The following is a 17,902-nucleotide window of genomic DNA, read 5'->3' as shown; positions in this document are numbered from 1 at the left end:
CATTGTATACCAGTTCTTTCATCCATCCCCACACACAATAATCCAGTGGGCTTAAGTCTGGAGACCTGGCTGGCAATTCTTCGCGTACTCGTACGTGGACTGCGGTGTACCATACGAACAATGCCTTCTTCAGTGACACCTTCATTAACACCACGCTCGGCTGCAATACGGGCGCCGGGAAGTCTACCGGTATCTCGCAATGCCTGGTAAACTCCAGTAAACACTCTCCGGTTCGGTATTCTACGATTCGGAAACCGTTGTTGATATTCAGCTATGGCAAGAACTGAGTTACCGTCACAAAACCCGTACATATAAATCATAGCTGCATACTCCTCAAATGAAAATGTAAATGGCATCGTGAACGTAACAGACGCACCGAGATGAGAACTGTTCTGAACACCAGTAGCCGCCACACAAGCCGTGGCCGGACAACAGTATCGATGTCCCTCTGACGATGGTCTCTAAGGACCGAAACATGTAAGGGCGTTAAGAATTGAAGGAAGAAAAACTTCACCAGTCACACTGGACGGAACTGTTTTATCTTTTATAATATTTTATATGTTTTGCAGAAACCCACTCTTCTCTCTGTTAGCCTGATTAGCCTGGAAGTAAAGTAACAAATCGTGAAATTTTCAGTACACGTTACGGCAAACTGAAATGACCGGGCTCCTACAAGATTTGCAGGCCTAGAGATAAAGGGGAAAACAAAACATTCGACTCTGTAACCCCACGGTACAGCACTCTTCTGCTCTAATTACAATATCATTCTTAAATTCCGCAGCGCTACGCGGATAATTGTTATGAGCCTAACAATTACAATTTCAGTGACAAGGTCTTACACTGTGCTAGGAACCACATACAATAAAAGTCGTATTTCGCAGTTCAAGGACGGGCCCATGGCCTGGTTCTAGTAACGAAAAATACATTTATATGGATGCAAAGCTCATATCCTTCAGTTTGCATGCGTTGCATCTATGATAGATCAGAAAGCAGAGGGCAAACTAGACTGATGGTTTTCTATTCTTGGCAGAGATTATCAAATTCTTCTTTCCACTAACACGTCAAAAATGTTTTATGGTCGTCTTAGCCTCTTATTCAATGGATACCGGGACTAAAGAGGGGTAGAGCGTGAAGGCGGGACTCAGTTCTATACAGAGAAGAGTGTACGAATGCATGGGGTATGACAGTCATATGCCGAAACTAAACTTACCAGCAGTGTGGCCTGTTCCTCATCCCGCGGGCACAGAGCAGAAGGTAAATTACGAGGATTCTTGTACACTCGCCCGTCGTCGTCGACCTCATCCGAGGTGCCGCTGTCATCCTCCGCGGAATCGCGGGGAGCCGTGCGCTGCAGACGCTTCCTGGCGCCGACAGGGATTTGGCCTCCCCAACACTCTGCAAAAACACATTAAATTTGTTGTTCTAATCTGTCAGATATGCAGCTCTATCACCTGGGGAAATTCAGAGAAATTAAAAGTGGATATTACTGATTTTCATGTGACGTAGGGAAGGCTTGGCGGTAAATTCACATCCCAGTGACAGTAGTGGTACAATACTTTGAAACCATTTAACTATCGGTTAATGTCATATTAACATTGGCTCATTGTTTACTTTTGCTAGTAACAGGAATACCTCAAAGAGCGAGAGAAGTGTTATAGTGAACAGCATTGCGTAGTGAAACTTCTTTACAAGGCCACAAGCATTTATTACGAATCATGGGATAAAAGCCAGTTCCAAATTTACCTGTACGAGCGCCTCCCTCGCTTACTGTCCGTTATAATTTAGAACTTCGCTCCCAAAAGATTTATAACTTTTAGAAATATTTGTTATTAAGGTACATGTTGAGAGGCTCATCATATTCATGTCCATACTCAACTTTAAGTTTTATACCCATAAATATCTTGTTTAGGGTACCCAAACTTTGAAACAATTTTGGTAGAATCGCAGTGTGAATTTCGTGAATTTGAAGAAAAATCGTCGAAGAATAGAAAAAGATTTATAAAGCACAGTGCCACAAGACACATTTCACTGCTTGGTTGAAATCCATTTCATTGCTGCGTTGAAGACAAAACATGCTTTCCGATAAACACCTAAAAGTGTCCGGATGAAAGGAATCCAAAATAAAACAATTATCTTACACATTTATGGGTTACACCATTCTGAAGGGAAATTATCAATGTTTTTCTGAGTATATAACTTTCTCAATAAATTTCAATGTGGGCTTCCTTGGTGGCACGATAAATATCAAGACGATATTCAATCGGTTTCCACTTTGCTTGAAGCATGTTCGGTGTTACCGTAGCCACAGCGTCCCTTAGGCGGGCTTTCAGGTGTTGAAGGTCGTTGAACTTAACCTTATGAATGAATGAATATATGAGAGATAGGCCTTCTCGGCCCTTGCACCTAGACCTCAGTGGTCCACTGTGCTTCCCCTTTTTTTTTTATTATTCCCTCAGCAACTCCACGCTTCGGATGAAGCGCAGGATTTTGGAGGTGGGGGCGTCAAAATATTCACTTGGTTCCATAAAGTACTGATCCAAGTGACGCAGTCTTAAATAAGCTAATGCCTCACATTCAGACAGGACGTGTGTGGCTGCTTCATTTTCCATCTGACACCTCTCACAAGTGGGACTATCACTTAGTCCCAGTTTGAACAGGTGTCCTTTGAGGTGACAGTGTCCTGTAAGTAGTCCTACCACCCATCGTAGCTGGTTCCTGTTGAGCTTCAACAGTTCCTTGGCTCTTTTAGCGGAAGGTCCTCGTATGAGTCTCTTTGCTTCTCTGAGTCCAGTTAAGGATTCCCAGTATTTCTTGTGTTTTATGTTAGTCCAGTCCCTGATTGCCTGTTTGGCAACTCCAGGAGAGATGGCACAGGCTGGTTCAGGTCCTGTGAACGGATGTTCAACTCCAATCTTGGCGAATTGGTCTGCTATTTCGTTTCCAGCAATACCCTCATGCCCTGGCACCCATATCAGTTGTACCCTGTTATGTTTGGCCAGTTCCATGAGAGTTTGGTGGCAATCCCAGACCAATTTTGAGTTGATCTGGTGTTTGTCAACTGCTTTGAGTGCTGCTTGGCTGTCAGATAGAATGTTGATTTTCCTATTTCTATAGTTCCTATCTAAATTCTCCATAATACATGATTTAATGACATATACTCCTGCCTGGAATAGTGTCGTGTACTGCCCAAGGCTGAAACTAAGTTTCCGCCTCGTGCCATGGCAGTACACACCAGCTCCAATGCCCTTATTTGTCTTGGAACCATCTGTATACCAGATCAGCCCCCCTTTTATATCGAGATGAAACTCGTCTTCCCATTCACTCCTGTCAGGAAATCTGACTGTGAAGGGTTTTTCATATACATGTCTCAGTATCATTTTGTCAGACCACATTTGCAATATGGGTTCTTTTTTCATGTCCTGAGTCATGTCTGCATGGCCAAAACCATCAGATACAGGTTTCCATTGCCCACTGCACTGGACACGGTAAATTTCTGCCCTGGCCTCTTCATCCAACTGTATATGCAGTGGGGGGAGTCCAAGGAGTATCTCCAGTGCAGCTGTTGGGAGATGTTCGAAATGCTCCTGTGATACCTAAGCAATCCAACCTTTGCTATTTGCTAAGTTCTGTCTTGCTTGTCTTGAATTTAACTGTGGANTTTTTTCATGTCCTGAGTCATGTCTGCATGGCCAAAACCATCAGATACAGGTTTCCATTGCCCACTGCACTGGACACGGTAAATTTCTGCCCTGGCCTCTTCATCCAACTGTATATGCAGTGGGGGGAGTCCAAGGAGTATCTCCAGTGCAGCTGTTGGGAGATGTTCGAAATGCTCCTGTGATACCTAAGCAATCCAACCTTTGCTATTTGCTAAGTTCTGTCTTGCTTGTCTTGAATTTAACTGTGGACCACCATACTGTGGCACCATAAGTAATTATGGGTCTCACAACCGCAGTGTATATCCAATGTATAACGTGTGACTGCAGTCCCCAAGTTTTACCAAACCTGCCCCTGCATGTCCAAAAAGCCTTATAGGCTTTGTTAATAACTTTGTCCAGCTGCTTTCTCCATGTTAGTCCCTTGTCTAATACTAGTCCAAGGTACTTGACATCGCAGGAGAGCTGGATTGTCTTACTGAAGAGAGTCGGTTCCTTAAGACCCTTTATATTTCTCTTCCTAGTAAACGGTATAATTACCGTCTTATTAACTTAACCTTATAGACAATGTGCTTCACATAACCCCACAAGAAAAAATCCAGTATGGTATCTGTGAAAGTGAACTTTCGTAAATGTGCTGTAGTGTTTGGCAGGACCGTGGGAGTCGTAGGAGGCGACAAAAAGGGAAGTTTAGAATCTGAGAGAGTAACATATGGTCGCGAATCCCAAGGGACTCGGACCTGAGAAAGATTAGGCTGGCGGTACCAGAAGCATATACAAAGATAAACCCGTCCTCTCGCCAGAGTAGGCGCCCCACGAAAACAAGACCGTAACTGTCAAACGGTAATAAATATCTGAGCCCCAGATGGGGTTCGACACTAAGAGTTACTTATTAACCGACCGTCACTCGTAATATGATTTTTGTTATAATTACAGTAATGTTGAAAGTGTTACAATTATATGTAGTTAAAACAAGTGAAGATCCAATAAACTGATTCACCAATCCAAACCCGCGTTGTACTCACTCAAAACGTGACAATATTATAAGAGATTTTCATTTAGCTTAATTTAATTCAAAAGTCATTCATGTAAACCAGTGTCACTTTGTGACAGCATTGGGTGACTCTGTTGTAGGGCTTTTCTGAACACGGTAATGAACCTTCGGGTTCCATAAAATGGGAAATTCTTGAGCGGCTGCACAACTGGCGGCTTCTCAAGAAGGGCTCATCACAATGGAGTTAATTAAGAGTTGACTCTGTGGCACCATTTCATTTCATTTCATTTTCTCGCGCTACAGCTGTTAGCAGAGCTCTCGCAAATTCACCCATGTTGTCACAAACTGACCCTGGTTTACGGCATGTTTAAGGGCTTAACTAATATCTTACGTAGGTCTACATATTTTGAATCATTTGATATACCAGAACTTTATAACAATTTACATATAGGTTGTAACTGAAATGTGCGGGCAAATTTGGCACCAGTTCCACACGCTAACAAAAAAAAAAGTATCCATATATGTCCGTATATATTTAATTCATGACAATTACTTTTTACAGTCTCACATGCAACAATAATGTTCTATAAAATCTATTAAAAGATATTCACTTTTAAAAGTTTTACACTACACGTTTCGACCGATGTGGTCAATTATCAGGCATTAGAATTATTGAAGGAAGAAACTGCAGTCTTCTCTTTCGTTGGAAATAAAACACGCAGTACAACACACAAGGGGAGGGATACAACCCACCGTCTCGATCACACATGCGCAGTGAGAGGGCTTATATATAGTGTGACATGTTGCGCAACGGAGAACCCCTCCCTACCCAGCAGCAACGTGGCAACTCAGGCCACAGTGACGTGGCGGATGAGTCAGCGCTCCCCTCCCCCCTCAGCACGATAACGTAACGCGCAACGCGCGGTGACGTAAGACGGCGTGAGGTGACAGCGTTGCTACGTAACAGGCACACACAGCCACTATATAAGAGAGCTCCGCTGCCTGTTACGTAGCAACGCTGTCACCTCACGCCGTCTTACGTCTTACAATTCACCTGACGTTTCGGAAGAATATATGGCCTCCATCTTCAGGATAGAAGAGTAATTCAAGCAAGAAAGCGCCCTGAAACTGGTAACAAGCCGATCCAAGAAGACAGCTCTTCATAGCCACGGCTGTGGTAACCTAAAATCCAACAGTCTTAATGAGGGAAGGCTGTTATACGCTGGGATATAAAACGGCTACTTCCTAGAAACGAATCTGGCGAATTATCGCTACGTTAACACGCTCAGAAGAAATGATGAAATTCGTGGTTTTATAACGTAATGGAGTAAAATCCTATTTATGTTTACTCTCACACACTTCCACAGCCCTTTAGTCTATCGTGACGTCTATCGTCTATCGTAGTTTTATAACGTAATGGAGTAAAATCCTATTTATGTTTACTCTCACACACTTCCACAGCCCTTTAGTCTATCGTGACGTCTATCGTCTATCGTAGTTTTATAACGTAATGGAGTAAAATCCTATTTATGTTTACTCTCACACACTTCCACAGCCCTTTAGTCTATCGTGACGTCTATCGTCTATCGTAGTTTTATAACGTAATGGAGTAAAATCCTATTGATGTTTACTCTCACACACTTCCACAGCCCTTTAGTCTGTCGTGACGAAAATCGCTTTTCAGCACTTCTGACGGTGGGGTGTATGTCGTTCGGAAGTACCAGTTCATTACAATAGGCTGCAATTAGCGCGAACACTGGGCACCTCACTTATGTTAAGCCGATCGCATTAGAGTGTGCTTATGGAAGTGTCCAGTGGTGGTGCATCAGGCCATTGCACGGTTGAGAGTACGATAATATCGTGCAGTTTGCGTGTCCTATTGGAAGTCGATATAGCCCACGCTGGCGGCTCGATGAGCAGACAAAAACTGGATTGCTTACATTCACGTAACTATGCGGGTTGTCGTAGCGGCAACTGTTACTCAGGAGGTTCTCTGTTCGAATCTCATAGTGTAAATTAACCTTTCTCAAAAGTTTTACCTTACAGGAACCCTTGAAATAATTTTCAAGACTCAGGGAGCCCCTTACTTACTTATTCATGGAGCTGAGCCCTTCTGGAGGAGCCGCCAATTCTGCAGCTACCCAAGAATTACCCAGCATTTTATGGAACCCGAAGGTTCACTACAATGTTCACAAGAGCCCTCCACTGGTCCCTATCCTGAGCCAGATCTATCCAATCTATTCCATCCCATCTCTCAAAGATCCATTCTAATATTGTCCACCCACCTACGTCTTACTCTTCCCTGTGGTCTCTTTCCTTCTGGCTTTCCCACCAATATCCTATACGCACTCCTCGTCTCCCCCATTCATGCTACATGACCTGTCCACCTCATCCTCCTTGACTTGATCATTCTAATTATTTGGAGAAGAGTACAAGTTATGAAGCTCCTCATTATGCGGTTTTCTCAAATCTCCTGTCACTTCATCCTTCTTCGGTCCAAACATTCTCCTCAACACCCTGTTCTCAAACACCCTCAGTCTATGTTCCTCCCTTAATGTCAGAGACCAAGTTTCACGCTCATACAGAACCACAGGCAAAATTATATAGTTTTGTATATTCTAATTTTTATGTTTTTGGAAAAAAGACGAAAGACAAAAGGTTCTGGACTGAATGGTAGCAAGTATTACCCGAGTTCAATCGCCTCTTAATTTCCTCCTGAATCAGGTTTCGATCTGTTATCGTTGTTCCCAAATATATGAACTGTGCCACATTTTCAAAACATCTGTTTCCAAAATGCCCTGCATTCTGGTGACGAGACAGTAACATATACTTAGTTTTCTCTGTGTTTACTTCTAGACCAACATTTTTACTTGCGTCAATTAAAGTTTGTGTGTTTTTCTTTATGGCATCTACATTATCACCTAGTAGATTCACATCACCGGCGTAGACCAACAGCTGATGTGTCCCGTTTAATTTCAGTCCCAACTGGTTTCCCTGGACCTTCCTAATTGCATATGCTAAAGCAAAGTTGAAAAGGAGGGGCGATAAAGCATCTCCTTGTTTTAGACCATTCTGGATTGGAAATTTATGAGACAAATATTTACCTACACGGACTTTACTATACGTTTCATTTAAACACATTTTAATCAACCTAACTAGTTTCATGGGTATCCCAAACTCTATCAGAATATTGTACAATACTTCCCTTCTAACTGAATCATAGGCTTTCTTGAAGTCTATGAATATCTGATGTACTGTCTCATTGTACTCCCATTTTTTCTCTAATATCTGACGAATGCAAAAGATCTGATCTGTAGTTGATCTGTTACGTCGAAACCCACACTGATGATCCCCAATAATTTCATCTATGTATGGACTTAACCTTGAAAGAAGAATACTGGACAAAATTTTATATGAACTTGATAGCAATGATATCCCCCGATAATTACTACAGTCAGCTTTATCACCCTTCTTGTGAACTGTTACAATAATAGACTCCTTCCACTGATCAGATAATTTTTCCTTATGCCAAATAGAATAATTAAATTGTGGATCTTAGAATGTAATATTTCGCTTCCTGCTTGAATAAGTTCTGCCGGAATTTGATCACTACCTGGCAATTTATACCGTTTCATTTTGCAATAGCACTTTCAACCTCAAAAGGGCTAGGATCAGGTATTAACGGTTCAGCTGTATCGATTTCTGTCTGCCTAACATCACTGACCCTGTGTACGTTCAATAACTGAGAGAAGTGGTTCCTCCACCTATTCAAAATGTTGTGGGAATCTGCAAGCAGATCACCATTCTCATCCTTCACTAAGTTACTGTTAGGTTGGTAACTCACCTTGAAGTCATTTATTCCTCTATAGAGGTCTCTATTATTCTTGTTCTTACTTTATAAATGTAGGCTCTGGAGTTAATGTAAATAAAGGTTGTAAACTGATCTGAATTAGTGCTACTTACAACACGAATATTTACTTACAATATTGAATAGTAAGGTTATTGGAGACCATAAAAGAAATCAAAGCAATATGAAAGAACTGTCTGCTACGAAAGTGTTATTTTTGAAATAAAATTAAGAATTATATTTACTTCTTTATTGTATAACCTGTGTTTGTGTTTTGCTGCATAAATATTTAATTCTGGATCGAACTCTAGATAAGCACACAGTGTGCATATGCTACTGAAATGAGAGGATTTCTGTCTCCGCTCCTGATGTTAGTTAAACAAGAAAAAGCTTGCTCACACATGTAAGAGCCCGAAAACTACAGCAGTATATTAATTGCTTTCCTGTGAATGGCAGGCTACTCTGCTTTCACAGAAATCCAGATAGTGTTCAGGGATAGACACCAATGGTACAGATGCCTAGACATTTCTACCAAGACAGACCTTTTATTTCCAGGGATTATGACAAGACATTAAGCATATCTTAGGGCAGCTCTTAGCAGCGGAAAAAGTTTCCTTGAATTTCATCATCATTTACAAATCTTACAAATTCTACAACATAAATTTTATTGGTCAAATCTGTTGACTTTTCACACAAACCCTCTTGAACATCATGTGACATGTCATCAATATATCTATTTATTGTAGTGTTTGAAAATGGATCATTTTTAATTTCTCGTACTGCATCTTGTCGTGGCATTTTACCCACTATAATTTTAGAAGCTGGCATAATTAAGTTCTCACTAACTGCATAACTTCCTTTTTTAGGCAGTAAGTTCTGCTGCTAAATAAATTTCTTTCTGAGCATTTTCACTGACTGTGACTGTAGTCTTTTAAAATAATCATCACTTTAACTACTCATGTAGATGCGATTTGTAGTTAAGTGTTGTTTCAATTTTGTTGAAGCCATTGCTGCAGTTGTAAGATGTTTACTACAGATGAGGCACAAAGGAATATGAAAACTTGAAGCATCAGTCCATGTGAAATCTCTCAGTAAGTAGCTTTCCATGTAAAGACGGCACTTTCTTCTGTCCGTTGTTCCACTAGTACAGTGAAATTTGTCACAAACTTGTGGTTTTTTTACCATTAACCTCATCAGAGTTGTCCTTATGCCTAAGACTAAATTCCCCAGTTTTATCGCATGCCCTACCTTAAAAAATAGCTACATGGGACCATCAGACTTTTTTTGTAAAACACAAGGGTTAATAAAATATAAAAAAATGGCATAATAGACAATTAAACGAAAAAATCTAAAAAAGAAATATGAAAACTTCACAATGTTTTTAATCCACAAAATCCACCCTATTCACCGTTTACAACTAGCATGTGCAGTATTCCTCCGCGACAGTGCTTCCAACCACCAAATATCTTTCCCCATTCTTGCCTGCATCCATCGCTGCACCCTCCAATTCAAGTTACCATAAAAGAACGAAAACGAGTACAATGAACTATTAATTTCAATCTTGGCGCAATTGTTTCCAATTAATTTAAACATTAATTGCTATTTGGGGTACGAGGTAGCGTAGTTGGTTGAGGCACATGCTACAAGCCGGAAGGTAGCGGGTTGAAATTCCGATGCTGTTATTGGGTTTTTATCAAATGACCTAATCCTTCCGGGCGCACTATGGCCCTGGGGTCGACTCAGCCTCTAACAGAAATGAGTACCAGAAATTAATTAAATAATTTTCCTGGGGAGTGAAGCGCGGCCGGCGCGTAAGGCTGACAACCTTACCGCCATCTTTGAGCCGATTGTCTAGATAATGTGGGACCCTCAACGGACACAACCCTATGGGCCTTCACGGCCTGTTACAGGGATAGCTTTACTTTTTCTTTTACTTATTAATTGTTATTATGGTATTAAGATTATTGAAGCGATCAAATAAGTCGTTTGAATACTGAATAACAATAGACAATTTTAATGACTAAAAATGTAATAAACCAGAATTATTTTTTGATGTAAGTTGTAAGCTCCAAATATGGGAAATGGATACTTTTAGTGATCATTATTAATAAAAACACACAGGAGTGTGAACGTGTAAAAATGATGTTTATATATGTAGATATTGTAACGTGTCGGCTGTGTGACGACACGAATAAATTGTGTGGCTCTTCGGATCAGAGAGATTTCTTATATTGGACGCTTATTTGTACCCACACTCGTACAGTTATTCACTTATAGTCTATTCGCGGAGACGAGACAGTTAGCGTAAACAAAGCAAGCCCCGAGTCGCCACAGCTGACAGCAAGGAGTGGACAAAGCGCGCAGTTACTTCAGTGTACTCACTGCATTCGGACGCACGTTAACCTGCATTCAGACTGAAGAGTGAACTTTGGACGCCCCTGCAACGGTACACGCATCACGTGATCGCTGCATGAATTCATTCAAAGAGCGAAGGAGATAACGCGTGCATTTGTTTACGATGACTCTCTCGTCTCCGAGAATGGACTCTAGAGCGCTATTACTCCGTTAATACACTCTGGAACTCTTCTGCGAAGTCTGAGCACAACCTGCTTCTGTCTCGCTAGAGTCAAGTAAAAGTAAAGTAAAGCTACCCCTGTAACAGGCCGTGAAGACCCATAGGGTTGTGAGACGTTGAGGGTCCCACATTGTCCAGACAATCGGCTCAAACTTGGCGGTAAGGTTGTCAGCCTTACGCGCCGGCCGCGCTTTACTTCCCAGGAAAATTATTTATTTAATTCCTGGTACTCATTTCCGTTAGAGGCAGTAAACCCCAGGGCCTAGTGCGGCCGGAAGGATTAGGTCAATTGAAAAAAATCCAATGACCTCATCTGTATTTGAACGTCTCGCTAGACTCTAGTCTCGCTACAGTCGAATCCAAAACCGTGAGTACAAAACTCACAATCTCTACTGTGACTTCACTCGGAATCTCTTGTGATACTTGGGACACTAAACTCTCTGAGTCTGAGTCTCATTTTAGGACCGACGGTCAGTCGGCCAGTCTGTCTTGGCATAGAGCACCCATCTGGGGCCCTGATGGAACCAAGAAACTTGTAGAACTTTAGACCACGTGCACTGAGCGGCAAGGCAAGGAAATGAACGAGATATGCTTAAATATTCTGAGATTTTTGTATTCAAAATTTGGAGCCAAGTTCGTTTTAATTTTGTACTTACTTTCACAATTTTATAAGATACTCGAGATAGAAGCTTTCCTTCATCAAGGACCGAAGTGTGCATGAAATGATGGGACCCATGTTGACATGTGTACAGGAAACTGTTCCCGGGATCCTCTGTCTCTGGTTACCCTGCCATTCACAACGAAACACCGACCGGATGTTACGATCACTCTCGGCCAATTAACCCAACGTAGGGAAAAATATATATTATTAATAGCTTTTCCGAGAAATGTTTCTATTCTGATTAAGGAATAGTCCTTCTTGCAGAGCTACAACATACCCACCATTCTCCTCCCAGTCGACTTCTAACCTGCATTCTAACGGGTTCTAAGTCAGAAAAGAAAGCCTTAGCTTGGCAGCACACCGGCATGCGTCAAGACACTATGTCTGCGATATGACGCAAAGAAAGGAGCACAGTTGAAAGGAATGAGATTATGAAAACCGCGGCACACCGGTATGAGTGCTCCTTTCTTTGCAGCATGACGCAGACATCGTGCCTTACGTAATTTATTTTACAAAACACGTATTTCTTTCTAAAATCTTTCAGATTGAAACAGTTCATTTAGACCTATCGGACATTTATTTGTTCCATTCATGATCTTAATAAATTTAAAGGTTCCATGTTAAAAATAAGAATTTATAAAAGATGAAGGTTGGGTGGCCTACAAGTAAATGACTTCCATTCCGAGTTTCTCACGTTATAACTGTTAGATATACTTCAGACTTTGCATGAAGTCTCTCCGGAGTGCGTATTTCGCGTGACGGATGGAGAATCCCAGTAGACGCGGTGGAATGGGACAGATATACTAAGTAAAGACCTGCAACCTGACAAACAGATGGTCCTCTCCCTTCACTCAAAATACTGACACTCTTCCTCTCTCTCTCTCCAGAAGTCACAAGTATGGTGGTTCCGAATCTGGTATTGGTGGAATTGACTGAGACCTGTTCTTCAACATATTGGTAACATGCTCAGAGGAAAGTCCGTTGCCCTTACACTACAAAGAAATTTATATTTCTACAGAAACGATTACAGCATGAAGAAGAATAAGGAATAATATGGAAATTACAGAGACATAATACAATATATAATATTTTACAATAATATCCACCACCACAGACATGTAGGATCACCAGTCTTAATGACGGAGGGCTGGGGGCAACGAAAGCCATAGAAGTAGTTGTACTTATGAAAGAATATTAATCCTCTAATGCAAAACTCAAAGAAACTGGGTAAGAATAGTCGGGAATTATTCCCCTGAATAGGGTCAAAATGAAGGCATCCCTAATTTTTACAAAACTGCAATAAACATTCAAATTTCCGAATATGTACTATTACAGGCGTCTTCAGTGCAAGGATTCTCATATTTACTCTAACGTTAAATATATAAAACTAAAAAGACTTCGTGGCCTGTAGTCTGCAAGCTTACTATATCGACCGGGCGACCGCCGCTTGTCGGCGAATAAAAATATGAGATATAACAATAAGATTACTGAATAGGTTTTACAATATATCAGACCAAAAATACTAAATATCTGAAATGACGATAACAACCAGTGTAAACTAGTTTAATATAAATACAATCCAATTATTTACTATAGGATTCTGACGATGGTGTATAACACACAGAGATATTGGGGTTTCGGACTTTATCCATCGTCCTGGTTTTAAGATAACTAAGAAAAAACACGACGTTTCGGAAAATAGACAGTGATTGAGGCTAACTCTTTCTAAGGGACCCAACAGAATAGGTGTTTTCCTTCACCTGAGGACGGAAACAGATCCAGTTTCAGAAACGTCGTGTTTTTTCTTAGTTATCTTAAAAACCAGGACAATGGCTAAAGTCCGAAAACCCAATATCTCTGTGTGTTATACACCATGGTTAGAATCCTATAGTAACATCCTGTTGTGTGTTATTTACGAANTAGTAAAAGAAACTTACCTCACGTTTGCCAAGGATCCTACTTTATAAGCTAAAAGAAGCTAAATTTGTGGATGCTTAAATATTATATGTGTAAAGATTTTATTGTATATATTCCTATCAATACGCTTTCTGTTACTGCTTGTTAAATGTCTGGGTATACTGCTGGACACGCGTAGTGGCAGTGCGTGTGTTTACACGGGACGGTTTGTCATTCCAAATTTAATGAAAGTGCAACGGCAAAGATGTCTCATGTTCAAATAACATAAAATACACTTGGAGCAGTCAGGGAACATAATACGTACATGTAAATAGAAAGGAAGATTCTGTTAAGACAAGACATAAGTTTGTTTAGAAATGTTAATATAAGCACGGAATGTCACACTGCAGAGTAAAACAAACATGCCAGAAAGATGGAAACATCAGAAGTATGCACAAAAATAGTGCAAACAATTCTTTGCATTGCAACGTATTTAACGAGGCCATTATGAATCTGTTATACGTGTATCGTACGAGAGTAAACCAATGGATTGCTAGCCATCCGCGATCTTAATACAAATCGGTCGGAAGAGGAGGTTATAGGACATTAAACACTTACAAGGGTAGCTGCTACATAAGCCATACAAAAGGTAATAAAACGTATAGGAACATAATTAAACATTATCTGGAACAACTATATTAATATGGCAATAAGGGAAAAGAGTAGCGTATTTTCAGTAATCAAATACAAACTCATTGTAATAAGTGGCGTCAGGACTGGATTGAAATTTTTGAAAATAACAAGTAAGTTAAATAATCACATGGTACACAAGAGAAGGTCTTTTATTGCTGCTGGGGTGGGACTAAGTCCCTTGTACTGCGGCCACTTCTGGTCTATTGTACCAGCCCCAGATGATAGGTGAGGGTGATTGTGGAGCAATTGGTGGAATGAAGATTGGCAGGGGAAACCGAAGTACTCGGAGAAAACCTGCCCCACCGCCACTTTGTCCACCACAAATCCCACTTGACCAGACCCGGGTTCGAACCCGGGTCGCCGCTATGGGAAGCCAGCGATTAACCGCTTGAGCTATGGAGCGGCCCATGAGAAGGTTTACAAAATAATCAAGCAACTGAGTAAAGTAGACAAAGATGAAGGAAACAAACCCAGTCACAAGAAAATCGTGGAAGACGTTTAATAGAAGACCAAATATAAGAAAACGAGAGCTTAATTTTACAAAACTTAATAATGAATATACTGAAAATTTAGAATAATTTAAAAATAAATGTATTCCAAGATGGGGGCAATATGTTTCTTCGAAACGTCGGCTGATTTACCGGATTATATGGCGTCGTATCTCAGAAGACAGAAATCTTAAAATAAATATCCTTTGTCAGCACAAAATGCTGCGCCTTCAGATTGAGGACAGAGGAGACAGCCTCAGAACAGGGAGAGAAACTGGGATAGGCGACACTGGTAGGTCCTCAGATTTGGAGGGCTGGGCACGGGCTAACATGTTACATAGAACTTGGATTTGGAGGGACTCTTTGGCAGGATCTGCGCTAGAGAAATCAGACACTGAATGTCGGTGGCAGTGTAGCACAATATGAACAAACTGGCAAAGTAAAGATAAAGTTGTCCCTGTGCTTAACTAATTAAGCACTATGGTATTAAAACGTATTCAGGTAATGCTTGCTACCGTTCAGTTCAGAACATTTCCTTTTCTAGTTTGCTGTTTAAAAACATAAAAATTAGAATATAGAAAACTATAATTTTGCCTGTGGTTCTGTATGAGTATGAAACTTGGTCTCTGACATTAAGGGAGGAACATAGACTGAGGGTGTCTGAGAACAGGGTGTTAAGAATAGTTGAACCGAAGAGAGATGAAGTGACAGGAGGTTGGAAAAACTACATAATGAAGATCTTCATAATTTGTACTCTTCTCCAAGTATAATTAGAATGATAAGTTAAGGTGAATGAGATGGACAGGGCATGTAGCACGAATGGGGAGAAAAGGAATGCATACAGGATATTGGTGGGGAAGCCAGAAGGAAAGAGGCCACTGGGAAAACCAAGAAGTAGGTTGGTGGACAATATTAAAATTGATCTTAGACAGATATGATGGGATGGATTGGATTGTTCTGGCTCAGGATAGGGATCAGTGGAGGGCTCTTGTGAACACGATAATGAAACTTCGGGTTCCATAAAATGCTGGGAAGTTCTTGAGTGGCTGCAGAATTGGCGGCTATCCAGAAGGGGTCAGTTCCATGAGCGAGTGAGCATTAAAACGTAAGGAGAACGTACGTACAGATCCGTGTATTCTTGACCCCGGCACTAGTTGGAGGTGAGTGGTCAGCTTCACGCCCCTGCTGCTTTACCCCCGGGAGAATGGGCAAATTACCCATTGGGTAGAATGTTGAGTGGGCTCCAGGAAACGTCTTGAAAGCATGGAATGGAGAATAATCTTGCCCCTAAGGGAACTGAATTCCGACCCTTCGGTCGCCCAGGCCGTATACAGACTGCGCTATCCCGGCTCCCAAACAAAACTGGAGAGATCATATCAGATTTATAGTTTACACTAGATAACCAAAAAAATACTTCGACTATTGAGCTATTAGAACACGAAGACTGAGCGACCTTTGAAAAATTTAATAGATCTGTGTTTCTCTTGCTGCTTGCGGTGCACCTGGGTTATTCATTTTTCCTCGCGTCAAACTACAATTAAAATGCAGAACTAAAATTTGTAAGAAATGTGCATATATGTTTTAAATAATGTCACTTATTATATAAAATAAAAGCTGCATTAAAACAGAAAGACAATTTTGTAAATTTTATTTTATAATTATAATTACTCTTTTCTTCAGATTCTCTGGACGCACATGGCAAAAGTTCGTGACACACAGTTTGAGAACGACTATACTAGACGGACATTATCCAACGTCGAGACAGGTCATTTATTGGCCTAAATTCGTGACAAGAAGAAGAAGAAGAAGAAGAAGGATTTCAGGATTTTCTGTGGTTTAGGTTTTGATTTCATAAAAGGCGACAAGTTTTTTGACCATTTCAGCGACTGTCAGCTTCCCAAGGACTCTGCTCGACCGAATTACTCCTAGTTGCATACGAAAGTAGTCGGTTAGTTGATCGGTCAGTGAATCAGTCGGTTCGTTATTAAGCTGACAGAGTACCGCTCAGGCCAACAAATCAGCGTCCCCACTCGCAAACAGAGAGAATGAGTGGGGGTGAAGCTATGTGTTGAGAGCGAACATTACCACGCAAATCAATATGACGTTTATATTCAGATTAAGTTAATGCTCTGTTTCCGTGCAGGGCGAGTGTGATGCATGCAGCATCAAAGCTATTTGCCAAACGTGCTCAAGCACGACAAATTACAGTCCAGGGTTGTTATCTCGACTATCATCAATTACAATTTATCGATATAGCACCAATAAACCATGGTTAAAACGCAAACGTATAGTGTGAAAATTCCATTAGAATGGAAGTAACCAAGCCTCACATAATTATTATCAAATTAAGAGTGAAATACATAGCAAATCTCGCTATAATAAAATTGCAAATGTCAATGCGTCAGAATATGGTATAAACTTAAAAGGAAAATATAGAATTTAGTTGTACTTGTACTACTACTGTGTATTTCGGGTAATATAATTTTAAAACCCCAAAATTAAATGAAATTTATGACATGGATTAGCGTGTCAGCTTGAAAACAGATGGCACGATCCAGTTCCATCAGACAGTCAGAGTACTGCAGCGGTTGCATTGTGCTGATGCGACATTGTTCTGGTGGCGGGTGCTCGACTGTGCTGCAGCGTTGCCTCTCATTCCCTGGAAGTATGATCCCCATTCATGATCATATGAACTTTGCTTGATATACTCGTATATTGTAACGTGGATGGCCAGAGCCTTTCTAGGCTACGATGTGTAAACAATCTTCAGTTGAGTGCTGCCGTTGTAGCATACGATACGTAAGTTAGGCATGATCTGCTCTGTAAAACCTGTACTGACAGAGTATTTGTGTGTAGAGTAAAAGGAGGAATTTTCAGTAACGTTATATGTGTGAAATATACACCTGAAAACACAAACATATTCATAAGAGAGAACCCCATCTTCTCGTCAGAGAGGATGTTACATAAGGACTATTACCGCTAGAGTTCAGTTGGAAAAAATCTCTGGTCGTGGGCTTTAAGGGGCCTGGCGCCAGTATGAACTGATTGGCGGTAAACCGCTAGTCGTAAAGTAAATTTGACTTTGACTTTGA

General features: G+C 40.9%; 1 protein-coding gene across 6 annotated transcripts in view; it reads right to left on the bottom strand.

Moving 5' to 3' along the window:
• Window positions 1-17,902, bottom strand: part of LOC111868702 (sushi, von Willebrand factor type A, EGF and pentraxin domain-containing protein 1) — a 372,141-nt gene that overhangs the window by 242,503 nt on the left and 111,736 nt on the right. For all 6 annotated transcript variants that reach the window (XM_023859599.2, XM_023859603.2, XM_023859601.2 and 3 more), the window contains exon 2: window positions 1,211-1,395. In XM_023859599.2, the coding sequence (XP_023715367.1) occupies window positions 1,211-1,395 (185 nt within the window). The remainder of the gene's footprint in view (window positions 1-1,210; window positions 1,396-17,902) is intronic.

The sequence above is a fragment of the Cryptotermes secundus genome, unplaced genomic scaffold (assembly GCF_002891405.2).
Source record: "Cryptotermes secundus unplaced genomic scaffold, Csec_1.0 scaffold1359, whole genome shotgun sequence".
In the NCBI taxonomy this organism is placed as follows: Eukaryota; Metazoa; Arthropoda; class Insecta; order Blattodea; family Kalotermitidae; genus Cryptotermes; species Cryptotermes secundus.
This window is presented reverse-complemented; position numbering and strand designations above follow the sequence as displayed.